The sequence below is a fragment of the Triticum aestivum genome, chromosome 1D (assembly GCF_018294505.1).
Source record: "Triticum aestivum cultivar Chinese Spring chromosome 1D, IWGSC CS RefSeq v2.1, whole genome shotgun sequence".
Taxonomy (NCBI): domain Eukaryota; kingdom Viridiplantae; phylum Streptophyta; class Magnoliopsida; order Poales; family Poaceae; genus Triticum; species Triticum aestivum.
Window position 1 is genome coordinate 305,652,657 of NC_057796.1, and position 23,548 is coordinate 305,676,204.

At 45.5% G+C, this 23,548-nt stretch overlaps 1 protein-coding gene across 1 annotated transcript; it reads right to left on the reverse strand.

The window, feature by feature from the left end:
* Nucleotides 1–3,719: 3,719 nt before the first annotated feature.
* LOC123168966 (protein FAR-RED ELONGATED HYPOCOTYL 3-like) lies at nt 3,720–4,792 on the reverse strand. The gene is made up of 2 exons (XM_044586827.1): nt 3,884–4,792; nt 3,720–3,806 (listed from the first exon to the last, which is right to left on the reverse strand). Exons 1-2 carry the CDS (start codon nt 4,783–4,785, stop codon nt 3,782–3,784), a joined length of 927 nt encoding a protein of 308 aa, XP_044442762.1. The 5' UTR covers nt 4,786–4,792; the 3' UTR covers nt 3,720–3,781.
* Nucleotides 4,793–23,548: the final 18,756 nt, after the last annotated feature.

Sequence of the window (23,548 nt, forward strand, 5' to 3'; positions counted from 1 at the left end):
AGTTCATTAACACTCATTTCAACAAGCATAATTGCATCTGATTACAAATGTGTTCCACATTTCAGTCATTTATCCCGTTGAACGTCGGCAATACACACTGGATCACCGTGGTGATGCACAACCGCAAGAAAGAATTCCGAGTTTTTGATTCGCTCTATCCTCTCGAGTTCTCTCTCGACACTGTGAAAGCACTGGTACTCTCCCCGACATTGAGCATTCTTCATATGAAATGTCATATGGTTTCTCACTACTACTTTCTTTCAAATAGCGACTAGCAATAGCAATTGATATGGAAGAGGCAAACCGTATTACACCTGGCAAATATCCAGACGTCACTAAGTGGCCTATCATACCTCAGATCGACATGCCACCACAAGAGGACGGGTGAGTTATGGTTCATCATTTTCTACTTACGAAAGACATGTTCGTGTGCACGGTGACTAATGTTTGCATATATATTAGGAACTCTTGTGGCCTTTTTGTGATTGAAGTTATGGAGCATTGGGACGGGGATCGATGGACCGCCGATTTTACCCAGGTAATTTGTCCTCTCTGCTCGTACACTTGTACAATTGTCGTATAATACCAACTTCTATTCATTAAACCTTGTTCTAAAAATTGCAGGGCACGGTTAATGCAAGGAGAAGGCGTCTCATCGCCGAGTTGGTTCTCTCACCTACCAACACGCTCGAATGTGTGAAGAACAAAATCCGCGACATCGCAAAGAAAAGCAAGGCGTGAAGACATCATACATGATTCAAGATTCTAGTTTCAGTCGTTTGTTTTAAGTCCGGAAGCACGTTTCCCGGCATGGACAACTTTGATTTTCTATCATTCATGTAATAAGCACGATACCATGGATTTTGTGTGGATTTTTGGTCGCTCACACATACTTGTGTATGTGTAATGCAGTCAGACTATACGTTTCGTACCAATAAATTTTTGCTTCCCTTCATTTGTTCTACCTTAATGTTTTTTGCTGCTGTGTTCATTCTTTTCTTCCATGGAAGAGTAATTCATTTCCTTTTTACTTTTGCATATTTTTTAATTTGATTTGGCATTATTCAACAATAAGAAAAAAAGTTGATAAATTCCTTTTTGTTTGCCTGAGAATCAACCTCGGCTGTCGTGCCATCCGGTGTGGGATCCCGCGCCCGAGACAACGACAGATCCGGTCCCAGCGCGGGCGACCCAGTCGACGAGCGCCAGTTGGCGCGGGGGGACGCGCCAGGTCCGGTCCCGCCCGACCGCTCGGTGGAGACAGCCCGCGTGTCGGACGCAGACGGGCCACCCGTGGATCCTGCGGTTGGTGGAGTAGGCAGATCCGCCTGGGATCCCGTGCGCATGATTGCCGCTGGATCTCTCGGGATCGGCGTCCACAGGTGGATCTTCCTCGTGTCTTGCGCCAGACTCCCTTGGCGTTATGTGTTGCTTCAAATCTCGTTGCACAGTTTTTTTGCTGCATTTTTGTTAGCCTTTTCCTTTTCTGCATCATGAAGATCAGGATCAGTAGCACCATCAATCACATGATCAACTACTATTTCGGCCCCTTGATCAGTATGATTTAGAGCTCCGGTGGAAGCAAAATAATTTCAGTGCTTAGCCAAGAACTATTTCGAAAGTGATATAATTTATTGGTTAATATAATATACTTAGACCTTACACAAATGAACTGGCCACAATGCAGATAGGACTTGATCATTCTGTTCAACAATAAACCACAAAACATACTTAAAATTCATCACAAATCTCCTTCAGCTTCTTGATCTTATCAACGTACCCATGTTTCTGTTTGAGAAAATCTGCAATAATATACTCAAGTTTTTTCTTCTCTTGCTTCAGCTGGTCCCTCTCTCTCATCACTTGGTCTCTCTCTAGCACCACCCGGTCCCGGTCTTTCTCAGCCTTTACCCTCAGGACCTGATGTAGATTGGCACAACCATGATCTGCCATCTTATTCTTCTCCAGCTCCTCTTTGAGATCGCTAAGTGACAATCTTGCATTGCCCAACTGCGTGAGAGCATCCTCCTTATCAGCCACCAGTTTAGCAAAGTCCATTTTGAAAAATCTCAGCTCTTCCTCCGTCCTCCTCTTTTCTCCAATTAACATGCATTTTTCTTCAGCATTCTTAATATTCTGTCTCAGCTTCTCGTCATACATGCTCCACAGTTCTCTCAGGCAGAACTTCGTAGCCACTGACCACTCCGGGTCTACCCATTCCACATAGTTACATTTCACTTCTTCCTACAGTATGAAAAATATGGTCTCAATCATATATGCACAAATGCAATACAATTACATGCAATGCACTAAAAATATGGTCTCAATCATATAAACACAAAATGTAGCATGCAATGATATACATATATATATATGGATCAATTAACTACAAGTATATGCTATTATGTGCTAAAACAAATATTAGACCGTAAAAAAACAACATAAATACGGACTTTGTAAATGCACAAATTAATTGAAATGTATGCAATTTTGGGCAGAACAATGGATTACCGCGAAGTAAATCGAGCACGAGGTAATTTAAACATATATTTACAGTACGGAACAACATACCTTCTGACCACAGACAAGAAAACGTCTGCCAGTGTCCAAGGAATCAAAAGCAACTAGCCTGACGCAAGGTTCTCGATGCAGACAACGAGAAGACAGATCGTGAGCAATGCCACTCCATTCATAGCAAGGGATAGTCGTAGGAAGCTAAACGAAACAACAGAGATAATGCACAAATCAACGCCCTGCGTTAAATACCGGAAATGAAGAACTCTAACCCTAAGCCTAGCACTATTTGGAGATTATATAGTAGGAGCGTACCTGCAGGCTAGTCACGGATTCGCCATCCGAAGAAGAGCTCGACTCGTCGCTCCACGAAACCATGGCGTAACGTGACCGGCGGCAAGACGTGGATCGGTGGCGGCAGCGGCGGCGGCGGTTGCAGTGGATAGATAGAACGCGCGTGGAGATCGCGAGGGAAGAACCGCCCCGACCAGGTGGCCAGCGCGGCCCATTTAAACGGGCTGTAATCAAAATAAAAATTGTTAAATGGGCTCGGCAATGGGAGCGGCCGTGTGTCACGCCGTCTTACGGCATCCGTCACCCCCCCTCCACGTCATCGCGACAAGCGGCCCGAGTTACACTACAGCCATAAAATGGTGGGTTTTTCTTTTCTTTATGAGGGGAAAATGGTGGGTTTTTGGTATGAAGTCTATACTATAGACCAAAGTGAGCTGGTATCTTCTATATCTAAATGGTGGTGAACCAAAGGAGTGAAAAAAATTTAATTATTATCACACATAATTATATCTTCTATATCTAAACAACTAGCCACCACTAACCTATTTCTCTTAACATGCAAGTTTGCCACCTCGTCATTCAACATGTATGGAGAAAGGTCCACCACAACATGCAAACAAAATATTCCCGCAACAACATATACATGTTACACGTAACCATTTCTCTATGAATATATTGCAAAGGGAGCATTCCCGCAACAACATGCCGGGTATCGTCTAGTTTTCTAATATAATATAACTACAGTGGACAACACAAAAGATGCCATCATTACAATGGCTAAAATGCTATCCATTTTCCATGATTAAAGTCCCTAGTGACCGCCTCCTGTTTAGTCCATATATGCTACAAGCACTATCTCAAGGTACTGGCCTCTTGCAATAGTATATATCATGTATCATGTATGCAGTAATACATTGTAAACACCTCACTATTAGATCACTGGATTCATCCTAACATAACTTTAGCAACTGTTCTACTCTTCTTCGCCCACCACGCTTCTGCACACGATAACAGGAAAAGTTAATGAATGACAAGTTAAAAACAATTATAACCTACAATGCATACAAAAACTTACTTCTTATTTAGTTTGCATTTCTTGCTGCGTTTAGTGTGCCCTAGCAATTTGCATGCGCCGCACCTGATTCTGATCTCGTCGTACGAAAGTGGCCTACCATTTTTCGACATAGGGCGGTTCTCATCTACCTTAGTTGCACCTTTCGTTGATACTTTAATAGGATCATGAACTTCAACTATGTTGCCTTCACCATCATCTACATATTCAATTGCACAAGTACTAAGATCAGCCGTTTTCTTACTCAAATTTTCCTTTAGCTGATCATACTCATGGCTCTTAGCTATCACGGCCTTCAAACTCTCCTGTAACTGATCCCACAAAGTTGGGTGTTTGCATGCTGCATGCATAGCTTCTGAAGCCAACACACTGACCTGGCTATATTTCATTCTTTCAGCTGCTCCAGTCCATCCAAATCCCAACAGATCGCTTGTGCGCCTGGCGGGCAGTCCCAACCTTGCGTCTTTCGTGAACCGCACAAGAACTAAACACTTTGGTATTTCAGATATATTCAAGTACTTCAGTACATGGAATATGTGCTTGCAAGGTAGACCCTTTCGAATCATTCTTCTGCAGCTGCACCTTATAGTTTCTGCGGAATTTACTGGAGTGTACTCCACCCAAAAACGGCTCTTCCGGTTATTCTTCCAGGCCACGATGTACTGCTGTGATCCGTCTCCGAGCTTTATTTCTACAATCTCCATGCCACCAATTTTCCTAAGATCAGCTTGCAACATATAGAAGTTTGCTGGAGTGAAGACGTGAGAAGCAGCTATCTCAAGTTCCCTCGAGCTAGTAACTGGCACCGGTAAACTCTGTGAGGCCGTGCAATCATCTCGTGCCTCATTCTCACGGATACGTACAACGGCGTTCTCATAGTGCAAAATCATATCCACCAGGGTCATTTCACCGTCTAGGTGGAGGTGAAGGCATGAGTTTAGACTTTCACTCCTCTGGTTGCTTTTCATGCCAAGCCAAAAACCCTCTGTCAGATAAGCCGCGGCCCACAGTCTCCTCTTCTTATACATCCGTCTCAACCATGTTACTGTTTTTTCCGACTGCCATCTTTTGGAAAACGCGTGCCATCTCTCCTCAAACGTGGCCGTGGACGTGCTGTAGTACAGAAGAGTTCGGAACTCCTTCAAGGACTTGTGACTGAGGTGAATCTTCATATTTTTTTCTATATGCCACGTACATATACGGTGCCACACGTCTGGGAAGACTTGGCGAATTGCCTTGATCATCGCAGCGTCGGCATCCGTGATAACACTCATAGGCATCTTTTGACACATGGACCTCAAAAAAGTCTCCAGCAGCCACACATATGTCTCTTCGGTCTCGTCCGAAACTATGGCACAAGCAAAAACAGTGGTCTTCCGGTGATTGTTAAGACCAACAAAGGGTATGAATGGCATACCATACCGGTTCATCTTGTACGTGCTGTCAAATACAAGCACGTCGCCGAAGTCCTCATAGTCATGACGAGACTGGGAGTCACACCAGAACATCCTATTCATATGTCCTTCCTTGTCTAGCTTGTACTCGAAAAAGAAGCTAGGATCCCTCTGTTTCCTACTGACCATGATGCCTATGACTGTGGCAGCATCACCTTTTGAAAGCAGCTTCCTCTTCTCCCTGGCGCAAAGGTTGTATATTTCACGCCTGGTAAAACCAACACCGCCGTACCATACATGTTTGCTGATGAAGCAATCCATCATGTCGTGAATTCTAATCCCTGCAGCTCCCATGGACATTATCTCATGCTTCTGGTACTCTTTGATTTTTCTGTGGGACCAAAGAAAAGGTACCTCGTCCGGTCCTGCCAAGATATGGCTATGCTTGTCCTCAAAACTATCAACATACCAAACCCCACGCTTTTGGTCAAGCTTCACGGTCAGGTGCGCTTCGCAGTGGCAGCGTGTCTCGGGTCTGAGCCTACGGCTGTGTCCTTCCTCGGTTAGCAACCTGCTGTCACGTTTTCCTTGTCTGGAACAAACAAACCGCCTATAACGCATATGACGTGACTCGGTTTTGCTATACCTGACCCTATTCTTTCTAATGCTGAAACCATTATCTCTAGCATAGCTGTTGTAGAAATCATACGCAGCCTCGTGAGACGTAAAAGTCATTTGTATTATCTGCATGAACATATCCCTCTTATCATCTGCACTAGCAGTATCTTGGACATTCTTTTTACCCTCAACTTCTGTCACCTACACAATCATAACATAGCCATGAAAACAGTTTTCTATGGTATAACATTACTTCCATACAACATTGATTACATACATACCTCACTCATGATGACCGACGATTGCGACTCCCCAGAATCAGATGCAGCTAATGATTCGACATCAAGGCCTGTCTCCGCGTCGGATTCACCGTAATAGTCGTACGCATTATGACATTCGGAAATGAGCTGAAAAATATAACACAAATACATAAGTACTTATCATATAATATTCCAGGATTAATTCAATTTGCATGCATGCCAACAAAAAATTCCACTTCCATACCTGACTAATGTAATCTTCATTCGAGATCTCCGAGTTGTTTTCCTCACCATCATCATGCTCATTGTTTTCCTGACCATCATCATGTTCATCCATCTATAAATTTTCAAAATATAATATTGTCGGATGCCACCAAAAAATTACAACATGATAATGCCACTCACATTAAGATCTTCCAATACGTTCCCATTCTCTGACCTATCTCCACGATCTGAATTTTCATCATCTGACCAATCTTCTATCCAGTCTTTCATCAGTTCTCCAAACTCCATGTCATACATCATATCAGTTAACTCATCGTCCGCCATTTCCTACAACAATTAATATGTATCATCACATGTGCAAACATTATCAATGCTGACATATACAACACCTAGCGCACGATCACGGATGTTAAATAAACTACACCAACCGGAGAGCGCCCCAACCGAGGGCGTTCAGATCGTGCACACAACCGACGCCAACGACCTCTGATCGGCCATGGATCCTCCCCCCTCTCCACACCAAGCGGCGTTAAGGTACGTCCCACGAATCCAGTACGTGATCACTTTGGATCACGAGAAACAGCGCTACCCGTGATAACATGCACCGCCGGATTCCTAGCCCACGGCACCAGTCGTGATTATTTTGGATCGCCGGATACCTAGGTAAGCCGCCGCATCAAATAACGGAGCCGTCGTGCACACAACCGACGGCAACCGACGCTAGGTTAACCCTAGAAAGAAGAAACCCACTTTAGCCCGCGTGATCACTGTGTATATCATGACGAGCAGCACTACCAGAACAAGATCTGCGATGGCCTGGACCGCCAGAAAGCTAGGTTGCCCGCCCTGCTAGGTTAACCACTACGACGAAAACAGCGGCAGTTCGTTTGATGCTGCCGCGAGCGAGACAAACGTGGGGAAACGGGATGCGGTACCTGCGAGCGCTGGAGGTTGACGACGGTGCCGCGCGCGCTCTCAGACGAGATCGCCGACGATAAGATCGCTACCGCCGATATTCCTACAGAAACTCACCAGAATGATGGAGGAGCTGCGTGATTGATTGAGCTGCGTGATTGATGGATCGGCCGTCGTGGGGTCGTGTCATCCTTTTTTTTCGGGATGTCACCGTATACATACGTATGGGTCATACGGGTTATACGGGGCTTGGATATGGGCTACGGGGCTTGGATATGGGCAGCGGCGGGCCGGAGAAAAAATAGATGGCGGGGGTCAAGAATACCCCTAGGAAATTGAGTTAGGGGGGAGCACCGGAGCAGAAACGATTGTACACCTACTGTACTCGATATGAGGAGGTGAGTGTAGGTTGGCACCGGCAGATGGGGCGTGGGGCGAAGAGATGGTATGGGCGTCTCAGGCCCTATATATTTCCTTCTTTTTTTTGATAAGGGGGGCTTCCCCGGCCTCTGCATCAGGTAGATGCATACGGCCACTTAGATAAATAAAATAGGTTCAACAATGTCGAAAAGTCGTAAAAGAAACTACGTCGAGCTCACAAAGACCTCGTCATGAAAACACAAAAAAAGGCCATATAGCCACAACCGGCTGGCGGAAAAATAGGTATGGAAACTAATTGCCTATCCTATTACATGACCGCCATCCAAACCGGTTGAATATATCCCGCGCTACCATCTCCCACCGGACAGATCCAGTAACCAAACGCTCCCTGGCCTCCGTCGGAGTGAGTAGGGACCACATACGGATCAACGCCGTAGCACGGAATACAACCTGCAAAAAATGAATAGTAGTTATTCTGTTAAAAGCCAAATCATTTCTGCAGTTCCAAATTGCCCATAACAACGCACAAACTCCTACACGAATGTGTCTAGCTGTACCGGACTCTATCCCATGCAGCCACGTTCCAAATAACGACCCGACCGAACTCGGAGGAGTAATGTTAAAAGCAATTTGCACTGAGCGCCACAAAATTCTTGCCAACGGGCACTCAAAGAATAGATGCTTAATGGTTTCATCCCGATCACAGAAACTACACCTAGTAGATCCTGTCCAATTGCGCTTAACCAAGTTGTCCTTTGTTAGAATGACCTGTTTATGGACAAACCACATAAACACTTTGATTTTCAAAGGAACTTTGACTTTCCAAACATGTTTGGAGTTAGGAATGACACTCGAGTTAATAACATCGATGTACATCGATTTAACGGTAAAATGTCCAGACCTAGTAAGCTTCCAACACAACTGATCGGGCTGATGTTGTAGCTGAACCTCCATCAGTCTACGCACCAGATGAAGCCAAGCTTCCCATCTATTACCAACAAGCACCCTCCTAAACTGAATATTAAGGGGGGTGGCCTGCATAATCGTTGCCACAAGCGCATCACGTCTATGCACAATACGATACAGAGTTGGGTACTGTAATGCCAAAGGAGTCTCACCAAGCCAGGTGTCCTCCCAGAAGCGAGTATCGTTACCATCGCCGACTATAAACTTTGTTCGATTAAAGAAGGCTGTCTTAACTCTCATAAGCCCCTTCCAAAATGGCGAATCAGTTGGTCTCATTGTCACCTATGACAAAGTTTTGGATTGCAAATACTTGTTACGAAGTATCTGTGCCCAAGTCGCATCAGTCCCATCTGATAACTTATTTAGCCACTTACTAAGAAGGCATCTGTTCTTTACCTCAAGATTCTCGATACCCAACCCCCCCTGATCCTTGGGACGACAAATAATATCCCACTTGGCGAGTCTATACTTTCTTTTTAGATCATCACTCTGCCAAAAAAATCTTGACCGATAAAAGTCCAGCCTTTTCCTAACCCCAACTGGAACCTCAAAGAAAGATAGTAGGAACATCGGCAAACTTGTGAGCACCGAATTAATAAGAATCAACCGGCCTCCATAAGACAGAAGTTTGCCCTTCCAGCAACTAAGTTTCTTTTCGAACCGATCTTCGATACATTTCCACTCTCTGTTCGTGAGCTTACGATGATGAATGGGTATACCTAGGTAAGTAAAAGGTAAAGCCCCTAATTCACAACCAAACAATTGCCTATAAGCCTCTTGTTCCTCCTTGGCTCGACCAAAGCAGAACAACTCGCTTTTATGAAAGTTAATCTTTAAACCGGACAATTGTTCAAATAAACACAACACCAGCTTCATGTTTCTCGCTTTTGCCAAGTCATGCTCCATGAAAATGATTGTATCATCAGCGTATTGCAAAATGGACACACTCCCATCAACTAGGTTGGGCACCAAGCCACCTACCTGACCGGCGTTCTTTGCCCTGCCTATGAGAATGGCCAACATATCGACTACAATGTTGAACAAAATAGGGGACATTGGATCTCCTTGCCTCAGGCCTTTGTGTGTCTGAAAATAATGACCTATATCATCATTGACTTTAATTCCAACACTACCTTTTTGCGTAAAGGATTCTACCTGGCGTCGCCATGCCTCATCAAAACCCTTCATGCGTAAAGCCTGTTGAAGGAAAGGCCATTTGACTTTGTCATACGCTTTTTCGAAATCCACTTTGAAAACAACCCCATCCAGCTTTTTCGTGTGGATTTCATGGAGCGTTTCATGTAGGATCACAACACCCTCAAGAATGTTCCTGTCCGGCATGAAGGCCGTTTGGGTAGGCTGCACAACAGAATGCGCGATCTGTGAGAGCCTATTGGTCCCGACCTTGGTGAAAATTTTGAAGCTAACATTAAGAAGACAGATTGGCCTGAATTGCTCAATTCTCACAGCCTCTGTTTTCTTAGGGAGAAGGGTGATCGTTCCAAAATTTAGCTGATAAACATGAAGCTGCCCAGCAAACAGATCATTGAACAAAGGCAACAAATCTCCTTTAATGATAAACCAGCATTTCTTATAGAACTCCACTGGAAATCCATCTGGGCCAGGCGCTTTGTTAGTTTCCATTTGTGAGACGGATCAAATACCTCTTTCTCGGTAAAAGGAGCCGTCAGAACATCATTCTCCACGACTGTGAGCTGAGGAACATCCTCAACCCTGGACTCATCCAGAGACACACAGTTATTGTCTAGAGGACCAAACAACTGCTTATAGAATTCGGTAGTGTACAATTTTAGGTTCTCCTGTCCTACAATTGTACCCTCATCTTGCTCAAGCTGAAAGATCCTCTTCTTTCTATGCTTACCATTAGCAATCATATGAAAAAATTCAGTGTTCGCGTCCCCCTGAACTACTCTCCGGACCTTGGCCCGCAACGCCCACTTCAACTCTTCTTCCCTAAGAAGTTCCTTCAGCCTCAATTCCGCGTCCAGCTTGGCTTGAAGCTCCGCGACTGGCAGAAGCGTGGTTTCTGCCTTTACATCTAGGGACTGAATAAGGGAAAGAAGCCTTTCCTTTTCAACCTTATAAATCCCGCTAAGATGCTTAGCCCATCCACGCAGGACACTCCTCAAGTGCCTGATCTTATTCTGCCATCGCTGAAGCGCAGTCTTTCCTCCTGAATCCTTAGCCCACTCTCTAGCCACAAGATCCAAGAAGCCTTCACGTTCAAACCAAGCCATCTCAAAGGAGAACACATTCCTGTTCCCCACGTGGGAGGGTTGACCAGAGTCCACAAAAAGCGGCGTGTGGTCGGAAATACCACGGGATAAGGCCTGGACTGTTACTAGAGGAAACTTCTGTTCCCAATCGACACTAGCCAACACACGGTCCAACTTCTCATACGTCGGATTTGGCAGCGCATTAGCCCAGGTGAATTTTCTGCCCGAGAGCTCAATTTCTCTCAGGTTCAAACTCTCAATGATAGTATTAAACATGAACGACCATCTGCCGTCAAAGTTATCATTGTTCTTATCCTCACGCCTTCTAATAATATTGAAATCACCCCCCACCAGGTACGGCAACTGCTCAGAACCACACATCCGAACTAGATTAGCCAAGAAATCGGGCTTGAGCTCTGGCTGCGCAGCCCCATAAACCGCAACCAGAGCCCAGTTAAACCCATCTTCCTTCGACCGCACCCGGAACTTGACTGCAAAGTCTCCCATAACCACACTGCGAACCTCAAGCGTCTCGCACCTAACGCCGAGTAAGATTCCACCTGATCTTCCTCTCGGCGGCAAGCAATGCCAATCAAATGCAATGCCCCCCGACAAAGAATTTAGAAACTGAGGCGCAAAATTATCTCTCCCCGTCTCCAAAAGAGCGATAAAATCTAAGTGATGCTCGACAGACGCCTCAGCAAGAAACCTTCTTTTAGCCAAGTCTCTCAGACCTCTGCTATTCCAAAAGATTCCTTTCATAGTTCATCGTAGAATTTTTTTGCCGAACGCAACCTAGCACTCCTACGCACTGCGGATAACGGGTATACCTTCCGTTTCCACTTGCACTTTGGAATAGCTTGACTCTGCAACTGGTCCTCATGCCCAGTGTCAGAGGGGCTTGCCAAGCCAATCTCAGTAGAGCCATCCTCTACCCCCGCCTCAGAACTAGAAGGCAAAAGATCCGCAGAAAAATTGTCAAGCACCCTGACCCCAAGCGCATCAACCTCCGAATCACACATGGGTTTAACAGCCGCAATATTGCGAATCATCTCTAAGGCCCGCTCAGCCTCTAGGTCAAGCAGATCATTAATCGAATTAGTAATTTCAGTTTCATTACTACCAAGAGAAACTCCTAATTGATTTGCATTATCAAGAATCTCATCATTTGAAAAATGCAAAATGGAATTGGAAATATTGACCGACATACCAGTAGTGACTTCAACATCACGAAGCTTGGCCGCCCTCATAGCGCACCGTTGCTGGATGTCATCCACATCCGGGTGTGCCTGGAGACGGTCACTCACCCGGGGCCCCTCAGACATGGGGTCCTGGATCCCGCCAAACGCAATGACCTCCTCCCGAGAGATCACGGATGGGGTACGGCCTCCTGCCGCACCCGAACCCGCAGTCCGAGCGACCTGCATGGGCCTCCCCACAGTCGCGCCAGTAGGAGAAAGGGACGCCTGGCGCGCCCCACCAGACGAGGGCATCACCGATGGTGGTGGAGACATAGCCAGGACCTCCTGTCCTGGCTCCCCAACCTGCACCGGAGAGGCCGCCACCATAGGAGAGAGCCCCGAGGCCACCTGCCCCGAGCCCACTCCCGAGGGCGAAGTCGACACCGTCCGAGAAGAAATCGCAACGGGAGGAGAAGTATCCGAGTCCTCCTGACCCAGACCTCCTCCCAGCGTAGAAGAGGACACGGGAGCCACCTGCCCCGCATCCCCGTTCTCAGCACAAAAAGAGCCCGAGACCGCCTGGCCTATAGCTCCTCCCTGCACACGGGGCCCGGTAGGCTGCGGCATCTCCAGAGGGGGAACCACGTGCTGACCAGAAGAGGGAGTGGCCACCTGCCGACTCACCTCCTCCGCCCCCCTGACCATAAGTGATGAAGCCCCGAGATCCCCAGAACCCGAGTCCAGAGCATCCATAAAATCCAACGCAGGCAAAGCGAGCTCAAAGGCCTCCTCGGACTCCACCCGGTCGCTCCACAACCTCGGCGGTGCAGAAAAAGGTTCGAAGGATCCAAATCTCAACGACTTCGAAGGCACCGAGGAGGGCTGGGTAGCTCCATCCCCGGTCGTCGCGGTCTCAGACCCCGGCCCCATGGACAACTGTCGTCCAGAATCCTCAACCGGCGGTTCCTGAACTCCCACGTCACCATCACCCTCATGCATATCAACGTCAAACCCGTGAGCCGGCGCAGACAGCAGGCTCTCGTCCTCAAACTCAATAACCAGATTATAAATCCTGCCTCGGTAAGCCCACTTAACCACTTCCGGCACATACTCCACATTCAGAATACTAACCAGAACCCGTGCAATCCCATGAGCTCTGGTGAAAGCCATGTCCACACGCTCAGGCTTCCCCAAAAAAATGCCCAAACTGGCCACAACCCGAGCATCCTGCAGCGGTGAGGAAGGTGCCCCGGAAAAGCGTAGCCACGCTTGCATTCTGAGATCAAACTTCAACATGTTATGGACTCTTTTCCTCCCCTTCTCGGCTTCCCCACAAGCTCAATAGTTTTTTTTCTCTCAAATACGTACTTGATGCTCTAAATCCTAGTGCCTGCTACTCCATCATTGCAATCGGGTAGGATTAGGATGCATCCGGAACGGGTTATGGTAATCCCTGTATTTGAGAGAGTGAAGAAGCCGAGCGATCACTCTAGGGATATGGAAGGACATGTTGCGACACTTGGAGAGCACCTGAAGCTTTATGCGCTTGCGTACTGGCAAGTCACGAAAGTGAACAAAACCATAACATTGTTTGGCAACTATTAGATGAGAAACAAGTAGGCATCGCAGTACAGTATCCACAGCACACCGTCGCTGTAGAGGTTGTTCTACTACTGGTGTACTGTAGCCTCGAATCTAAACCATTAATGTTATATCCGACAGTTGGCAGATGTTTATTGTGACTACCAGCTTTTCCTCCCAGATTATTTTTCCAAACTACTCCAGATAACCGACGATAGTAGTCCTAACCGAAACGCAATGGCCTCCCTCATCATGCTCGTTTCTTGGGCCATTTGGAACGAGAGAAACCCCCTCATTTTCCGCCACAAAAGCGCGCCGGCGACGATCCTTTTTACCAACATTTTAGAAGATGCAAAACTTTGGGTGACCGCCGGCGCAAAGAAACTGGGGAACATCATAGTGTACAAGTAATTGTGATGCCGCATTTTTGAGTACGCTGTAAAAATGTTAAATTGTGATCTAAAATTATACCGTATTGGACTAGACGTAGTACAAACGGTGTGGGCCATTGCGTTGGTACCGACGCGTACGAGTACAACTCGTTTACTTGTCCTACAAGGACTCTCATGTATTGCCCTCATATATACCCCATGTAGTCGCACCTCAGACGGTCTGTCGTCTCGTGCTTGTAATACTCCTCTTCATATGATTGCGCCTTCATGCGTCCGTGGTTTTCTCCCGCAAGGGTTTCCACGTAAAAATCTGTGTCTCTTTGTCTCGTTTATTTCTTGTTATTATCTAACAAGTGGTATACAGAGCTCATGTTTATATACGAGATTTTTGAGACGAGAGATATCAGGGTTGCGGTCTGTTCCGCCGCCGCCGTCCGGAAAAGAAGCCAAGTCCGACAGGAAATTGATCTCCGCTGCTGTGCTGCCCTACAAATCCGTGCACTATTGGAGCCGCTCTTACCGATCCACCGAGTCGTTGCTGCTTCGTACAGGTTTTCAAGCCGCCGAGTTGTCGCTGTTCATGCTCGTTCAAGTCCCGAGGCTGCTACGCTGCTGTTGTTTCACATCACGTCAAGCTGAACCAGATCGGTCTTAAGTAGTACAGTACTAGTGGCCGATCTAGTATATCACGTGAAGACAAGTACAACAGTATATCTTGGATTTTTTACTACGTGCAGCTTATCTGATCTACTGGTACTACTTGACTACTAGATCAGATTTGTTTTTCATCTTCAAGTGCTACGTCCATTGCCCGAAGCTACCAGGTGCTACTGTTTCTTTGCTCGTATATTAAATTCTGTCAAGAATTATTCTACTCCGACTTGTACTACTTTGTGCATAGATTTGTTCGACTCATGGCATTCATGAAGTACGATTTTCCGCTGCTGGACCGTGACATAAGGTTTACCTTATGGCAAGTCAAGATGCGGACGTTGTTGGCACAGTCCGACTATGATGAAGCACTGGATAGTTTTGGGAAGAACAGAATTCAGGACTGGACTGATGAGGAGAAAAGAATTGATTGTAAGGCTTTGTCATAAATTCAACTCCATTTGCATAATAATATTCTGCAGGAAGTTTTGAGCGAGAAAACTGCCGCCGCTCTATGGTTAAAGCTGGAAGGGATTTGCATGACTAAAGATCTCACCAGCAAGATGCATTTGAAGCAAAAATTATTCCTGCACAGGTTACCCGAGTGAGGTAATGTTTTGAATCATATTTCTGAATTTAAAGAGATCATATCTGATCTAGCTGCAATGGAGGTTAAGTATGAAGAGGAAGATACTGCTTTATTGTTACTTTGTTCACTGCCAAGTTCTTATACCAATTTTAGAGACACCATATTATACAGTCGTGATACTCTCACGCTTAATGAAGTTTATGAAGCTTTGAACTCTAAGGAGAAGATGAAATTAATGGTGCCTCATGATGGTTCGAGTTCATCCCAAGCCGAGGGATTATCTATTCGTGGCAGGACAAAGGAGAAGAACTCCAATAATGGAAACAGAGGCAAAAGTAAGAACGGCTATAGGGGTCGGTCGCAATCCAGAGACAAGAAATATTGCAGATATTGCAAGAGAGACGGGCATGACATCTCAGAGTGTTTCAAGTTGCAGAATAAAGAAAAGAGGAAAGGTAACAAACAAGGTGAAAATTCTGCTAACGTTGCTCGTGATGATAGTTTCGATGATGCTCTTGTCGTTATTGCTGGATGTGCTGAGACCAATGATGAGTGGGTACTTGACACCGCATGCACTTTTCATATGTGTCCACATAGAGATTGGTTTAATACTTTTGATTCCACTTCTGCTGCTGGTTCCGTTTTGGGTTTTGATAATTCACCATGCAAGATTGAAGGCATAGGTTCTATTCGAATCAAGATGTTTGATGGCATAATCAGAACTTTGACAGATGTTCGGTATATTCCAAAGATGAAGAGAAATCTTATTTCTATGAGTGCCCTTGATGCAAAGGGATACAAGTATTCAGTTGGAGATAGTGTTTTGAAAGTCACCAAAGGTTCCCTTATTGTGATGAAAGGTGATTTGAGTTCGACCAATGGTCTTTATTACCTTCGAGGTGCTACCGTTTCAGGTAACGCTACTCCAGTTATTTCAAAGAATTCTGATTGTGATGCTGCTAACCTTTGGCATATGCGTCTTGGACATATGAGTGAACTTGGTTTGGCAGAGTTAAATAAGAGAGGTCTTCTTGATGGATATGAACCTAGAAAATTGAAATTTTGTGAGCATTGTATCTTCGGCAAACACAAGAGGGTGAAGTTCAACACTTCAACTCATACAACTGAAGGTATTCTTGATTATGTTCATTCTGATTTATGGGGACCATCTCGCAGAAAGTCACTAGGTGGTGCTAGTTACATGCTGACTATAATTGATGATTATTCGAGAAAAGTTTGGCCTTATTTCTTGAAGCATAAATATGAAGCATTCTCAGCTTTTAAGGAGTGGAAGATTATGATTGAGAGACAAACTGAAAAGAAGGTAAAAATACTTCGCACTGATAATGGTATGGAATTCTGTTCTAAGCAATTTAAGAATTATTGCAAGTCTGAAGGCATTGTCAGACATTACACCGTTCCTTATACTCCTCAACAAAACGGTGTTGCTGAGCGTATGAACAGGACCATTATTTCCAGAGCCTGTTGCATGTTGTCCAATGCAGGTTTGCATAGGCGTTTTTGGGCTGAGGCCGCTTCCACTGCTTGTTATCTCATTAACCGTTCACCATCTATTGCTCTTAATAAGAAAACTCCAATTGAGGTATGGTCTGGTTCACCTGCTGATTATTCACAGTTGAGAGTTTTTGGTTGCACTGCTTATGCTCATGTTGATAATGGAAAGTTGGAGCCTAGGGCTGTTAAGTGCATCTTTCTTGGTTATAAGTCTGGTGTTAAAGGTTTTAAATTGTGGAATCCTGAAACCCAGAAGGTTGTTATTAGCAGAAATGTTATCTTTAATGAATCTGCTATGTTACATGATGTTTCATCTACTAATGTTCCCGTTGAGAGTGAACAGCAGCCAATTTTTCAGGAGCCTACTGTTCAGGTGGAGCATGTTATTGATTCAGGTGATACATCTAGTAATGAAATTGTTGATGCACGTGATGAACCCGTCGTTAATGACGATAATGTCACTCCCACTCCAAATCAGCCTATTGTTCCGCCCAGTTGAAATCTTGCACGTGGCAGAGTTAGGCGGGGTACTAATAAACCTGACAGGTTAATTGAAGAGTGCAATATTGTTTCTTTTGCTTTATCTGTTGCGGAAGAAATTGAAGCTAATGCTGAGCCTTCTTCATATTCCGAGGCTATTATTTCTGGTGATAGTAATAAGTGGATGACCGCTATGCATGATGAGATGGAATCACTTGAAAAGAATGGCACTTGGGATTTAGTAAGATTACCTAGAGAGAAGAAACCTATTCGTTGCAAGTGGGTTTTCAAGAGGAAAGAAGGTGTTTCTCCTAATGATGAGACAAGATATAAAGCAAGGTTAGTTGCTAAAGGTTACAGTCAGATTCCAGGTATTGACTATAACGAAGTCTTTTCTCCTGTTGTGAAGCATAGCTCTATTCGCACTTTACTCAGTATTGTTGCCATGCATGATTTTGAGCTTGAACAATTGGATGTTAAAACTGCATTTTTACATGGAGAATTAGAAGAGGATATTTATATGGAACAACCTGAAGGTTTTGTTATTCCTGGAAAAGAAAAGCTTGTCTGTAAGTTAAAGAAATCTCTTTATGGATTGAAGCAATCCCCTAGACAGTGGTACAAGAGATTTGACACCTTTATGCTCTCTCAAGGTTTCAAAAGGTCTAATTATGATAGTTGTGTTTATTTGAAAACTGTCAAAGGTTCAACTATTTATTTGCTCCTTTATGTTGATGATATGCTTATTGCTGCAAAGAGTATGTCAAAGATTAATGAACTAAATAAGCAATTGAGTAATGAATTTGAGATGAAGGATTTGGGTGCAGCAAAGAAAATACTTGGCATGGAAATATCCAGAGATAGACCATCTGGAAAAGTATATCTAAGTCAGAAGGGATATATTGATAAAGTTCTTCGTCGTTTTAATATGCATAATGCCAAGCCAGTAAGTACTCCGTTAGCTGCACACTTCAAATTATCATCAGCTTTATGTCCTAAGTCAGATGCAGATATTGAGTACATGTCTAGAGTTCCCTATTCGAGTGCAGTTGGTTCACTTATGTATGCCATGGTTTGTTCTCGTCCGGATTTATCATGTGCATTGAGTGTTGTCAGTAGATACATGGCTAATCCTGGAAAAGAGCATTGGAAAGCAGTTCAGTGGATTTTCAGATACCTGCGTGGTACTTCTAATGCTTATTTACAGTTTGGGAAAACTAGAGATGGACTTGTTGGTTTTGTTGATTCTGATTTTGCTGGTGATTTGGATAAGAGAAGATCACTCACAGGTTATGTTTTCACCATTGGTGGTTGTGCTGTGAGTTGGAGAGCAACTTTGCAGTCTATTGTGGCTTGTTCCACTACTAATGCCGAGTATATGGCTATTTCTGAGGCATGCAAAGAAGCTATCTGGTTGAGAGGTTTGTACACTGAGCTTTGTGGAGATTCATCTTGCCCTACCATATTTTCTGACAGTCAAAGTGCCATATATCTTACAAAGAATCCAATGTATCATGAGAGAACAAAGCACATTGATGTCAGATTTCATTATATTCGAGATGTTGTTGCTGAAGGCAATTTGAAGGTATGCAAGATAAGTACTCATGATAATCCTGCTGATATGATGACAAAGCCAGTTCCGACCAATAAGTTTGAGCTTTGCTCAGGCTTAGTTGGTATTTCTCACTAGTCCTATGGACTTTGACGCACAAGGTGTTTATGCTGATTTGGATGGAGTTATTTACTTTCTTCGACTACTAGAGGGAATTTGGATCAAGGTGGAGATTGTTAAATTGTGATCCAAATTATACCGTATTGGACTAGACGTAGTACAAACGGTGTGGGCCTTTGCGTTGGTACCGACGCGTACGAGTACAACTCGTTTACTTGTCCTACAAGGACTCTCATGTATTGCCCTCATATATACCCCATGTAGTCGCACCTCAGACGGTCTGTCGTCTCGTGCTTGTAATACTCCTCCTCATAGTGATTGCACCTTCGTGCGTCCGTGGTTTTCTCCCGCAAGGGTTTCCACGTAAAAATCCGTGTCTCTTTGTCTCGTTTATTTCTCGTTATTATCTAACAAAAAAAACTCTAAATTCTACTCTCCCTCATTTAGTTGAAGAGGCAAATCTTTTACTTCGTTTTTTTAAGATGTAGGGATTTGCATGAGACAGGCCCGGCCCTGAGGGGGGGGGGGGCGAGACGGGCGGCCGCCCTAGGCACCCCACACGACAGGGGCCCCCTCTTGGTAGTAAATAGCCTCATGGGCCCTGAGTGCCGCACAGCCAGGCGCATTAACCTAGATGGTTGGCTAAAGAAGTTTGTGCAAGCAATGTGTATACCGTTCGGCGGCGTTCTCCATGCCGAGATCCCCTCCTACTGCGCCGCTTGAATTGATCTCGAGGATCTCCTGTGATGTTCGTGGCGCCACCATCTCCTGGCTCCTGCCAAGATTTCCCCATCGTTGCCCCCGCACGACGCTCGTCAAGCCCTCCAACTTCTCTTGTAGCTCCAACTAATCGCCAATGAATTAAAGCTCTTGCAGCACGTACTACCTCTGTCCTAGCTTATTGGGCCCCCTCGTTTTTTCTGCCAAATTTTGACCTTAAATTTACCGAAAAAGGCTTTCGCCCCGCTTTATAGATAAAGCAAATCGCCACAGAGCACACATACAAATACCAGTTCAAACGCACACACCCAAGTCACACAAACAAGTACGAAGGTTTTGTTGAGGGCACGGCTCAACAAGCTCAAAACACAAAAAGGAAAGACCCGGAGAGCCAAGGAGCGACTAGTCGGGTTCCGGCGGTGGGGGCGGGGGCGGCGGAGACAGGCGGACGGCCATCGAGCGGAGGTCGGCGATGATGGCAGAGATGGCGTCGCGGTCCTGGGTGCGGCTAAGAGGCCGCCAGAGCTGCAAGAAACCAGACAGTTTGAAGATAGCGTCAGTAGCCCGTCGAAGAGGAGCACGCTGGATCACAAGCTTATTACGGATCGTCCAGAGAGTCCAAGCGATGACTCCAATCTCAAGCCACCAAATGTGGCGAGAAGTCAAAGGGAAGGACTGGAGCTCGTCGTACAGGTCGGGGAAGACCTTAAATTTAACTAATAAAATGTCAATGCATGTACCAAAAATAATATCTTTGGAAACTATGTTCAAATATGAATCCAACTATATAATTTTTGATGACATGCATTATTATTTCTTAGTTAAATTTATGGTTAAAATTTAACACTAAATACTAAGGAGACCAATAAACCAGGACGGAGGTAGTATGTGCTTAAGGATCTAGACTACGACCTAACCCCAACATACTGTGTTTAGAAAGATGCTATTAGGATTTAAAATTTGTGAGTCCGCCATGATAAACTCATGCTAGGTAAGATTTGATCGAATTGCTTTAATACCTTTCTACCTTTGCGTTGGTTTTCAAATACTAATTTTCTTCTTCTTCAAATGTTAACATCGCATGCCATGTAAGACATGTGCATTCAGTGGCAGTGGGGAAAAGAAAAAGAGGAACGAGCAGATGAGTTATTTTTTCCTGTTGAGCATGCAGATGAGTTGATATAGGTACATAGATGATTCATTGATATATTTCTTTGAAGAGAAATACGAGCACTTGAAGAAATCCAGGTGTGCCATTTGTTCTGGAGGAATAACCAATGTTAATTCAGAAGACAAGGGCAATCAACAACTGATAACGTTGTAAGTGAGTATGAGCAGGTACTTAATTCATTTTCTATAGAATATGCTAGTCTTGACACAAAACCAATTTTTACTATGGATATCTATGATCCAAATAATTGGGATATCTTAATAATTAACAAAGAAAGGGAAATAATAGTGGAGAAGAGGGCCTTAAAGAAAAGTGAATAGAGCTAGATATTCTTAAGATGAGATGCAGAAATCATTTGATATGGTAACTATGTTTAATTTGGTGGACTTTATGTACTTATTGCTTAAATTTGACATTTACATATATTACTTACTCTGTCTCAAAATGTAAGACATTTTTAGTGTCACAAAATGTTTTATATTTTGAGACATAGAAGTTAATTAGTATTTTGATATTTATACTAAGGGCCCCTAGGTTACAGTTTCGTGCAGGGCCCCCAAAATCTGCCCTGTGCATGACCAAAGACGTGCACTCGCCTCGACTCTGTTGACACCAAAAACATGCATACATGTTTGAATGCGCCCCCACACTGAAGTTCCATAAGAAAAAAAAAAGGAAACAGATCGATTAGGTAGGTTTTACTTACTACCACATGTCACGTGGGAAACAGATCGATTGGGTAGGTTTTACTTACTACCACATGTCACGTTGTACAGGATGGATCTCACTTGTTCCTTTCCTTTCCTTTCACGTATGCCGAATCCTGGTGACTAGACAGGCACAATTAGCTTTGTGCGTTGCTTGCGTAGCCTTAACATAAATGTGCTTACATATGTCACTGAAAAAGGAGTCCAGGTCCCCCGCGTCCCCGTCGTCCCTAGGGCGGCTCGGGGGAACCCTAGGTACGCCGCCGCCGCTCCCTTCTACAGCCTCCCGCCGCCGCCGGATGAGTCCGCCGGGCGAAGCCCGTGCCGGAGGACGGTAGCGGCGGGGATCTCCGCGCGCTCAGCGGCCTAGGTTGCCGGCGTGAGCCCGTGGTGGTGGGAGTCTCGTCCTCGGCGTCTCCGGCTAGCGTGGCGGCTGCCCGGCGCGGCGTCCTCGTCCTCTCGCAGGTAATGGGCTGCCGGCTGCTCGTGGCTGCCTCGACGCGACGGCGTAACGAGGTTTCAGATCTGGCCGTGGCGGGCTCGGCCGATCTGGCCCGTTAGCTTCGGCCGGCGGTGAGGTTGGCGGTCGTGCGTGGTGATGGCGCCGCCGCCGCGCAAGAGGTGCTTGGGCCAATGGGTTCGCATGCTGGCGGCGCTGGGGTTCCCCATCCTCGTCCGGCAGCGTGAGGGTGCGGAGGTAGGGTTGCTCCGGGCGAAAGCCGACGGCGCGGTGTCTGCGGATGCCGCTCTCCTCCTGGGGGCTGTTGTGGAGTTCTCCGACCTCCTCCGCTCTCAGGTCACTTTCTTCGGGTGAAAGCCCAGGACCTGCGGTGTAGGACCAGTCGATGGTGTGATACGTCGCTTCCCCTCCTGAGGGCGTCGTCTTGAAGATCGTGACTCCCTGCGTGCTTTCCCAGAGCTGGACTTGCACGACATCGCGGCAGGTGGCCGGCGATGCGCCCAGAGGTGGAGCGGTGTTTCCTCCTCCGCATCGAAGACGGCGGATCTCGGCGGCGTGGCGCAGCGGAGACTCGGTGCCCGATGTGTGTCGATGGAGTCGCGCAGGAGGAGATGGCTGTCTGGCGTCATGGTGGCGTCGATGGCAGAGTGGCGTGACAAGGTAGAAGCCTCAATATCTGCTCTGAAGACGGGCCTGTGGAAGATGGCGGCAATGACACATGTGAGTGCGTCAGACCGGTTTGTGCCCCAGACCCGGTATGTGGCTCGGCTGGGGCTTCCGGCTTTTGATGATATGTTTAGGTGAGTGGTCTGGGTATTTGGCCCAGCTAGCATCCCTTCATCATATGGATAGGAGTAGTGACATATGTTACCAAGATGACGGATTCAGGCATATTGTTGTAATACTTTGTAAGGTCCTCGAAAATAATTAATAAAGTGGCCGCATGAATCTTCCAGATGCAGAGGCCAGGGGTCATCTTCCTTTTCTAAAAAAAATGTCACTGAAAAGAGCGTAGCACGTTCTCGCCAAAAAAGAAGAAGAATGTAACTCTATGTACACGTTCGAGAGAGATCATTTGACACACATACATACACATATTCTAATTTCAAGCTTACACATGGTTGTACTTAAGCGTCATGCTAGATGATAGGCTTTGTCTCTCACATGTCACTTATGATTAATGACCTTGGCAAAAGGTCTCAGGTAGTGGACTTATGATTAATGACCTTGGCAAAAGGTTTCAGATAGTGGAGTAATTAGCGTTGTGCACCTACTGTACTACCTCCGTTTTAGATTACAAGTCCTACGCGTATACCTAGGTTGTCAATTTTATTACCCTAATATAAACTATATAACACAAAAATTATATCGTTTGAAAATAGAACATCTGAAATTTATATTGATATATTTTTTATAATATATGACTTGTATTAAGTTGGTCAAATTGACGACCTAGAGGTACGCGCACGCCCTGTAAACTAAGAGAGAGGTAGTACTTGATATGAGGACGTGAGCGTAGGCTGGCAGGTGGGGCGTGGGGCGAAGAGATGGTA

Bases quoted from the DNA above. Each gene is read 5' to 3' on its own strand.
- LOC123168966 (XM_044586827.1), bottom strand. From the start codon at position 4,785: ATGACCCTGGTGGATATGATTTTGCACTATGAGAACGCCGTTGTACGT. The intron at 3,807-3,883 runs GTAAGTTTTTGT...TATCGTGTGCAG, and splicing joins AAATGCAAACTAAATAAGAA to AAGCGTGGTGGGCGAAGAAG.